General features: G+C 40.8%; 1 protein-coding gene across 1 annotated transcript in view; it reads left to right on the plus strand.

Annotated features, from left to right (window-relative positions):
• The window catches only part of SRPX (sushi repeat containing protein X-linked), a 20,177-nt gene that overhangs the window by 5,182 nt on the left and 4,755 nt on the right, over window positions 1–10,240 (plus strand). The window contains exons 2-5 of the mRNA XM_085319433.1: window positions 1,210–1,401; window positions 2,065–2,241; window positions 7,634–7,760; window positions 9,566–9,687. Coding sequence (XP_085175559.1) covers window positions 1,210–1,401; window positions 2,065–2,241; window positions 7,634–7,760; window positions 9,566–9,687 — 618 coding nt within the window. The remainder of the gene's footprint in view (window positions 1–1,209; window positions 1,402–2,064; window positions 2,242–7,633; window positions 7,761–9,565; window positions 9,688–10,240) is intronic.

Below are 10,240 nucleotides of genomic sequence, written 5' to 3' on the forward strand. Positions count from 1 at the left end.
TTTTTCTTTCTTTTTCTTTCTTTTTCTTTCTTTCTGTTGTGGGTCCAGGAGCATTGAGAAGGCAGTTCTCGTAGGCCAGGTTTCTGCAACACAAGGAAAAGGTAGCCCTCCACCAAGCTGTAGAGGTCCACGCAAAGTCCAGACTTGGAGAATATTTAGAACTGGATTTAAACACGGCAGCTCGAGTTCTTTTCTTAATACATGTTGGATTTATAAGATGCTCATAAAGGAACATCCACACCCTTGTAAAGGATTTGACAAGAGGAAATGCTGTGAAATACGTGTRTAGTGCTTCAGTGCACACRTTACRCTTGGAAGCTACAAATTAGTACCATAAAGAGGCGAACAGGTTAGGCCTCTTCGTTTAGTCTGGATTAGACATTTTCCTTCAGATTTAATAACAATAATACAGTACAAATTTGCTAGAAGAAAGCTTTTTTTGTTGGTAATATAAAGAATTATTAGATTGTTTTAATAYGGTGCCATAGACCTGCTAAGAACAGCAAGGGAGCTGCTGTTTTTGCATACTTTACAAGTTCCCATTCAGCATTATTCCTAGATGGTAACCTGAGAAGTAATTTTACAAAACAGGAGCCATATGTCAATCCTGAATGGTTGTTCTGACACGTCTAGTACGTATATATGCAGACTTGGCATTTTGGCAGTATGATYTCTGTGAGAGAGCTTGAACTATCAGAGTTTATCCTGGGCAATGTCTTTTACTGCGCTAATTATTCTGGAAGTATTTTCTTCTTTTTTTTTCCTAGTAGGCAGCAAGACGCTACTGCAAAGATGCTACTACAGCAGGACCAAATGAGTTCCTAATGCAAACTTTTGCTATCAAAAGTTCTTATTAAAAAAAAAAAAAAAAAAAAAAAAAAAAAGTTGTCATCAGACTGTCCACATGGTGGCAAGCTTGCTCCACTGACAAAAACCCAGAGTCTCCTCCACACAATATAATGAATGCTATCTTTAATGTTTATAATGAAAAAGGGCTACTGGTCTTTGAAGTCTTTGACCTTCTCATCTATGAGCACTCAGGAGAACCTTGCCACAATGTCACTTTTCCACTTGGGGGGATTGGTAACTGTTTAAAAAAATTTTACTTTTCTTCTCTTAACCTTGAATAAAGAAAATTATTTTGTATTTGTGACTAAATCTTTTAGTACTTCATAAAAAATTCTTTATGTTCTTTGTTCTCTGTGCTAGAAACACCATGGTGCTCTCCCATTAAGGTGAAACATGGGTATGCAGACTGTAGGACACCTCAAGGAGAATATTATAAGAATGTGTTGGGWACAAGATGTGACATTCGTTGTCAAAAAGGCTATGAACTGCATGGTCCTCAGCAGCTCATTTGTCAGTCAAGCAAACGTTGGTCTGGGAAAGTCTTGTGCAAACGTAAGTAGCTATTAATTTTGTGAATTATTCTGCAGATTGAGTAGATGATAAAGTCTCCTTGCCTTGGTATTTGGTACAGCTAAAAATAAAATGTGARCAATAAAATGCGATGGTGAAAAGAAACATGGCAATCTTTTGACTGTTATTTGTATTTTATGTATTGATAATGTGCTTGGATATGTAGATTAGCTTCTTGCTGAAGTGCTTGCAGTTTAAAGACATGGTAAACATAAAGAGGAGTAATACAAATACCTTGTTGACAGAGGATAGATCAGGGAGCATTTAATGAGAGTAGGGCTTTGGTTTGTAGGAATAGTTCTRTAACAAAGCCAAGTATTTCCTTTAAAATGTTGCCCATCTTGGGATTTGAAAGCTGGTAGAGTTTGTTTTAGATGTCTAAATGGGCTCTTAAGCTAAAACGTTTTATGAGAAGAAAGGAATAGGTAAATCATCTTCTTATATAAATATTACATTAGGCGAATGTGCCTGTAAAGTTAAAGTTGAAATATGACTGATGAGGACAGTGTGAAAAATCTTATGTGGAGCATCAATTGCTCCTGCTGAACATCACTAGCTGCATCTCTGTTTCTGTGCGATACCCCACATTCACAGTACTCTAAAGGGGGATAACAAGGTTGCAGAAATCCTTGTTCTCTGTTCCAGAAAAGCGCTGCCCGACCTTGTCCATGCCAACCAATGGAGGGTTCAAGTGTTTAGACGGTGCTTACTTTGGCTCCAGGTGTGAATACTACTGCTCGCCAGGGTACCAGCTGAAAGGGGACCGTATAGTGACGTGCATGGACAACAAAGTCTGGAGCGGCCGGCCAGCTTCTTGCGTCGGTAAGTACCGTGATCCGTCCRCTCCCTAGGAAGCCGAGATCTTAAACCCTGTATTCAGACGTTTCCAGACGCTCCACGTCAGTTTGAATCGTGGCTCTTTTATCCAGTTCATGGGGAGAAAAGCAGCTGTGTCCGTGGGGGAGGCCAGGGGCTACAGGGAGCTCTGTCGCTCCATACTTGAGTCCCAGGTGACTCCCTGTCTAGCATTTATGCCATCAGCTCCAAACGTGACTAGGTTAGTAAAGACGAGGCTGGTATAAACGGTCAGTATTTTACAGTGCTTCTAAATAGCCCCTGCTGATCTCATGGATTAGTAACTCTTATTACAGTTTGTAATTACTGGGCTGGTTTTCTAGCATGTTCTCTGCGCTGGAGTCTGTACTCCCCACAATTTAATGATAAAACAGGTTTGAAGCAAAACGCTTTGTCTGGCCGCTTTGTTTCTTGGCGGAGTGGTCTCCACCTGTATTCGGGGAATACGAGTGGGTTCTAGTCACCAACTTGGTTATGGAAAGCTAGACTAAATTTCAGCTCAGTTCACATTATTATGGGAGTAGTTTGCAATATGTAGTCAGCAGTTTCTTGGTAATCTCAACTGGAATAATTTTTTAAATCCATAGATCAGAGAAGAGATTTAACTTTTCCTCATCTAATGAGATTTCAGCAGATAATGAAGATTCAGCTGCTGCCTTTGTTTCTGGGAAGTCTGTGATAAAATATTCACCAGCTATCCACAAAGGAAAGTATTCTTTAGCCATCTGAATTGGCTACCAGTAATTTAAATTTGTGGGTGGTAGATTATTTGAGTGCTCAGTGTTTTTTGTGTATGATAATTTTGTTTTCCTCAAAATGCCTGTGGCTCAGTCTAGGTTAGAAAATAGCTTTGGAGTCTCTCCACTGTGGATTTATGTTCACAAAGTTTTTTGTGTTCCTGTTACTCACTGTTGTGCATAAATGATCCTGCTGCTGAGGTCCAGACTGTTTGTGGGGCCTCTTGTTTTTATTTACAAATACAAACCATGTCTCTCTCAACAGTGTAGGTGGAGGAAGAAAAACAAACCCTTTTAAGTTTGGGAATGATAAATTGTTGTCCTCTGTATTTCTTGGCACTTCTAGAACCTCATCTGTTTGCGGGGTCAGGGAGGGGACTTGTTGCAAATGATGCTGCATTGCAGAGTAGAGAATAAGCAAATGGGTTTTAAGGAGAGGAAAAGAAAAAAAAAGGCTAGGATAGCATTTACACTTCTTGCTGATTCCAAAAATGCAGGATGGTCACTACATGGGATAGGATTGCAAGTCCCAAGTAACCCAGTAAAACTAATACTATTATTTCTGATAACAAAACATAGTGTGAAGACCCCTTCCTACCCTGTGCGCACACTTGTAAACAAATCATGAGTTATGCAGATAACAAAATGTTTAACAGCAATCTTATTTTTTTGACCTCTCAATAAGGCAGGATAGTGAATTCTTATTACCAGACGTAACTGTAATAGTATAAATGCAGTCTGCAATTGAATACATATCCCTTACGGTAATTCACTAATACAGAAAAGCTGTTGGTGAACTGCAGCCTATGAAGACTCACCCCTGGCCAGAAGAGGACTGGCTGAGCCCATGCTCTTCAGAAGTTCTTCCTCACGTTCAGCTGTGGAGCAAAATCAAAGTGAGGAAAATTGATTAAATAAAAAAGCTTAAGAAAAAGATGCAAAGAAGTTGCTTTACTTACCTGTATTTRTAGCCCTGTTAGAAACCATGGGACTTTCCTCCACCCTTTTGTACTGCACTTGCACTGCTTGGCACTTTCACACAAAACCATTTGGGGCTCACAGTGCAGGGCTGAAGGTGCAGGCAGGAAAGGCACCAGGCGAATTTTGCTGAAACAGGCATTCCTTAAAAGAAAAGGAGGAAAAAGGATTTTTCTTTCCCCCCCCCCAAGAAAAGGTGTACTGTGCAGTCACTTAAGGCAGATGTTGCAGACTGTGAGTAATCTGTGGTAACAGGCAGCCTGGCCCCTGTCCCTCACTTTAGAGGGAGGACATCCTCCATGTCACGGAAATAACTGATTAAAAGAAATCAGTGTAGAGCCAGTTTCAGTTATCAGCGAGCTAAAAAGGCCAATATGCACTTGAATGATATTTTCATTATATCCTTAATTCACTGTAACATAGATTGAAATAGGTGTTTTCCTATAGAAGATTGAAAGACTTCAACCGCCTTTTTGCTTCTGCAAAGGTTTCCCTTTCCAGCTGACGGTGTAACAGAGGGGGTGCTAAAAGGCTGTCTCCACTCCCACTCATCCTTCCTGTCGCATCCTAGGGTGCGACCGTAGTGACAGGCAGTGAACGCGCAGCTTCCAGCTRCGTCTGTCCGAAGGTTTGCCTTGCCCTGCGAGTCGTCGATCGCGCGGGCTCTACAGGAGGCGTTTCAAAGCGCAGAGCGTGGTTTCCACGCAGCTGGTTCTCTTCATCTGTGTGTGCTTTTGGCGCACAATAGGTGTTTTGAGTTAACTTCCAGCCGTCGTTCAATGTCATCGGCAATCAGCATTAACTTAACCGCAGATCGGTTACTGAGCCCATGTGAATTCTTGACTAGGCGTTGGGCATTTGATACCATCGCTCTTGTTTTCCTCCCAATGTGCCCTCTCGTCCTCCCAAGCAAACAAACCTCAACTTCTAATAAACTATGAGAGAGAGGCAACAAGCTTTTTAAATTTTGTCTTTGATGTTGTTAACGGGGTCAGTGCCAGAAGTGTGGTTAAAAAAAAAAAAAAAAAAAAAAAAAAAAAAAAAAAAAAAAAAAAAAAAAAACAGCAAACAGAACTGTTTGAAAACTGGGCATTTTTCTCCACAAAGTTTAAAAGGCTGTTTTAAAATTTAGTATTTCACTGCTGACCTAATGTAACACTGCCATTCCTGCAATGCCAGTTCCAAGTGTGGAGCAAAATACCAGTTGCTGCTGTGAGTAGCCRGGGAAAGCTGAACCTTACGAGAATGCAAGGAAAATTGTAGCTGAGCAGCTCAAAATTTTTCATTAAAACTCAGTCTCCCTGCCCTAGCASTCAAGATTCAAACATTTAGTACATATATTGCCTTGCTAAATAGCTTAGATAAATCGTTTTGCATTTACATCTGTCTTTCAGCAGTGTTGCTGTAGTAAAAGCAYAAGAGTAGACACGCAGGGTCAGGCCACCTTGCAGTGTCCTGGCTTTGACTCTGGCCAGAAACGTGTGTGAAGCGAGAGCATCTGAGACTCCAGGGCTTTTATGATCTTCCTTTCCTCCTCTGGTAAATCCTCCCACGAGGCATCTTGTGGCTTCCTCAGCTGGTGTTTAGTTTTGAGCTGAYCTAGTCTTCCACTTCATTGGTTGCATTGAAGTTTTGGGAGAGTTTGTTTTTCAGTTTTGTCACTCTCAAATTTGGTGAGATTTAGTTTTTGTCCTAATTCAAATACAGTAATAGGTTATTGAAAGAAATGTAGTTTTGTAGAGAAGAGCGGAGCTCTCTCTGGCTGTGGTGTGAGCAGGTTTCCAAAGGTGATGGGAAGGTACTCTTAAAATAATAGAGCAAGTAAGGCTCGTGAAGAGGAAGGGAGAGAAAGCAAGTGTTCCCTGCAGCAGGACTGGAAGTGGGGAGAGCCTGCTTTTTCACCACCACAGCAGATAATGAGGGAGGAATGAATGAAGTCACAGAATTTAAGTAAATAGATGAAACAGAAAAAGAAAAAAAAAATAGATTTGTTATGCATCTTTGGTGATGGATGTTCTTGTAAAATACACGATGCTTCAAATGCTATTTAGAGGATTCTGCTGTTCATTTTTGATTGCTCCACTAGTTGTAGTGTGAGCTCTTAAGAGMTTCACCTTCTAGTAGGATCTGGAAAGAAATCGAAAGAACAGTTAGCCTACCAGCATTGTAGGAAGATATGCTTATTCATTTATTTATAAAACCCATAAATACAAGCATTTGTGAAAAGCTGGTTGCAGGATTCCTGTTGTGAATAACTTTGGCATGTCCCCTATTTGCAAGCTCCTCCACCCTGCTCACACACACACACACGCACACACACACATACATTCCCTCCCATGTAAAATTAAGACAGGAGCTCTTTCAATGGAAATGTCTCAGAAAGCTGTTGTGTTTAGAAGCAGTCTTACAGAAGAAATACAAGGGAACCGGTTTTTGAGGATTCCAAGTTCTTAGACTCCCATTAAAAGTTTTAARTGACTGTGTTGGGGCTATACGTGGCCAGTTACACTGGTACAAAACATTGTGTATTGCTGCTTGGGGAATGTGTGGCTCTGTAAAATTATTTTATATATTTGATGCTTTATAAAGACCTAACCCTTTTCTGATTGCTATTTCTTTCAAATAAAACCAGACTGTCTTTTCTGTGTCTGCCTTGCAAATGAAAAACCCAGGCTTGCCTCCCTTTAAATTTAAGCAGCGTTTTAGGGACTGTCTTCTATTTACATGTAAAGAGTAATCTGTCTCTGTTTGTTTTTTAAAACTAGCATGTGACTCTGTGAGTTTAGACTTAATTTTGGGCATAGTCCAAGACATGGTCAAACCCTRAGACTAAGCTATTAAAGGCAGTTTTTGTATCTAGTGATTGGAATGGTATTTGGGCTTGGTTCAGCCACCTGCTTCTGCTCTGCTGGCAGGACTGGCAATGAGATTGGATGAAGAAGAGCAGCTGTGCATCACCTTTATCTTCTGTCAGTGTCTTTTATCCTTACCACTGTTCTCTTATCCCTGAAAAATAGTGAYAGTGTTCTGGAGGCAGTTGATCAGGCTTTCAAAACTTACCTGGTCTACTTTTTTCTTTTGTATTACCCTTAAGGCATTATAGAAATTACTCGAGAAACACATTACCAAATGCTATAAAAATGCAGTAGCCATTCTCACTGAAAAGCCAATTTCTTATCGTCATTGCTGCAGGAAAGATAATGAACAAGTTAAAAGTAGAAGCGATTAATGCGTTCAGTGGGCTTTGCAAATGTGCTTAATCACGACCGCAGCTGCACAGATGAAGGAAGAGGCAGAGCAGGGGCACAGAAGGTGCAGGCTCCTCGGGTGCAATCTTAGGCATCCTTCCTTAGAGCCCAAAACTAAACRCAGCCTATTTGCTAGCATTGCTTTTTGACTGGCGACTATCTAAACAAARTTAGGACAACTCCTTTTTACTTAGATATTTCTGTAGGTGGATTGCTCGTTCTCATCTCTTGCTCTCCTTACGCACTGAAGAGGAGAGCAGTGCGCGTTGCACCTGCCGTGGCGGGGAGGGATTCAGGTGTTCAGGAGGCCGGGAAAAGATGGTCCTAGTGTACGCTGACAGCGTGAGAGCTGTGAAGAGAATGAGGTACCTATTCCTCTGATATTTGTTTCAACAGATACAGAACCACCGAGAATCCAGTGCCCAAGTGTGAAGGAGAAAACCGCAGAGCCAAATAAGTTGACAGCCAGAGTGTTCTGGGACACCCCTGAGGGAAGGGACACTGCTGATGGGATTTTGACAGAGTAGGTGAAAATCTGTAGATGTTTCTGTTTCCTCTTTTGCTCTCCCGGGGTTCCTTGCTTAGGGGTTCGGCTGCCGAGGGCTGCCAGTGCACTCTCCCTGTGTCGCTCTTTAAAGATGCTTATTAATTGCTGTCACATGTTGAAGCYCTCTGAAGAATTTTRTGTTTAGCTGAGAAAAAAATGACAACTTGGAGGTGAATTGCTCAGGAACCGGCACGTAGAAGGGTGACACACTGTTGTGGTAATATTAAAGCTGATGGCATAAATGACACTAGCCTTCTGACTGCACCTGTGAGGTTTTCCAGAGCTTCTGTATGACTCCTATCTCAGAGTGAACAAGTTGTCTTATGGCAAGTACCCTTACAGGCATAACAAAATAAAAARCAATACTGCGTTGGAGGAGGCAGCAGAGACAATTTAGGCTGTGTTTTAAATAAACAAAACAAAWTGTGTCACAGTACAAATCCTGTACTCGTAGGATGTAGGAGTTACATCAGTCTATCTAGATCACTATAGTGATGAAAGTGTAGGAAATCTGCTTTTTCTAGCAAGTGAGTTAAATCTTTTACCTGTATATTGATGGACTGGTTAAGTAAAACATGTAAAATTGTATGCTTAAAGAAGTTTACAACTTTTAACTACCAGAATACAAAAAAGCTGCTGAAAGACACAAGCGCATAGCCTTTTTATTGTTATATTTTAAATAATATTAGAATGAGGAACTCAGTATGCAGTTGAAAACAACGTTGCTGTGTTAGGCCTAGTATGTTAATTCTGTGGTGATTAGTAGTATCACAGAAACGAAACAAAACAAAAAAAAAGGTAATAAATAGAATAAAAAGTTTGACCTGAATAGCTGCTGCTCAGTGTCAGAATTCAGAGTCTTTTTGATGAGTCTGGTGAGTGAAGGAAAAAGAAAAGGAGGGAATATCTCATTTAGACTTCATCAGATCAATAACTGTTGTTCCCAGCCCAAAAAAAGACTAACTATTGAATCTGTGGAAGTTTTCCCATAAATTGTGTACGTTTTTAGAAAGTCTTGTTACATTGGGATTTGTATACAGTCTACAGTGCTTTCGTTACAAGCATAGAGTCCTGCAGTCTATTAAATACGTAAACTTCTTCATGACATGGAAAACTGCACTGTTTCAGTACTGGCGGTGTGATTAAGTGAACACTTGAATCCCCTTGACATGTTTGGAGGAGAGGAACAAGCTCCAAGTGAAACTCCTGCTGCAAAATGCTAAACTCTTCTACTGCGAAAATAAATCTCTGTTTCTACTTAATTTTCTGTACATTAGTCACAAGTGGTATTTATGCAAGCAGTACAGAACAGCCAGATTTGTAATGTCCCTGTTGTAAGAGGCTGGAGTGTTCTTTAACAGCAGTGCTCTGCCAGCTCTGGATTACATTGCAGCCCTGACAGTGGACAATTCAGGACAGAAAATGAGGGATAATCAATCTGAACTTTTTCCTCGCAAAAGGAAAAGAAAACTCAAGCTCCTTTGGGCARTACATGACGCTTGGATACATTATAAATTGTCTTACAGGAACAGAGCGGGCTCCGACTGCTCTGCTTCTCTTTGGTCAGCAAGTTAAAGCTCCAGGATGGCTGGTTGTTTGCAACTTTAAATATGCTGAGCTGTGCTGCTCAGCTTCCTCCGTTGCTTACTGTTGGTCTTTAGGCAGCCAAGACAATCTCAGCATGTCACAGACAAACCCTCACTCCTCAGGCCTTTATAGCATTGTCAGCAGGAAAATACTGGCAAATTTATAAATTTGTTCTATTTTATCTCCTGTTTTAGTGTTATTTTGAAAGGCCTGCCGCCAGGGTCGCATTTTCCAGAGGGTGACCACAAAATCCAATATACTGTGTATGACAGAGCTGAAAACAAAGGCACTTGCAAATTTCTTGTTAAAGTCAGAGGTAAGAATGATGTTTTGAACTATATATAAAGTCACAAATTTGCATCTGGCTTGGTAAACAGTTTAGAAATGTTCTCATATCTGTATTTGTCTGCATATGCATTGATTTGGAAACTGAGAGTGCAGTCTTGCTTGAGAATCTGGATGCCAGACCTGGAGCAGGATGGGCAGCTGGCAGGCTAGAAGTTGGAGACTTTTAAGTTGGACAGTAACGTTGGACTTCACTGTCAGTCCAGCCTCCAGCTCTGCACCCCTTCCTTCCTGATAGCTTCCTCCTAGCATTTGTCTCCTGAAGTATCTGAAGAAGTCTTCTCAGCTGTGACTTGCATCTGTTAAGCAGAGCCACCCTGTGACAAGTGCAGCTCTTTATGGGCCAGAGTTGAAATCTGTAGGTCTGAGCTTCAGATCTCTTTCTGCTCCACGACCTCTTGTCACCATGATGCTATGTGATCTGATCCACATATCTATATGTCTGTATGTCTATATTACCGTAGATTATGTGTGAATTAAAGAATTTTTGGCTTCTTCTTTTTTTTTTTTTTTTTTTTTTTTTT

The sequence above is a fragment of the Rhea americana genome, unplaced genomic scaffold (genome assembly GCF_003343005.1).
Source record: "Rhea americana isolate MKP2758 unplaced genomic scaffold, rheAme1 scaffold_59, whole genome shotgun sequence".
In the NCBI taxonomy this organism is placed as follows: domain Eukaryota; kingdom Metazoa; phylum Chordata; class Aves; order Rheiformes; family Rheidae; genus Rhea; species Rhea americana.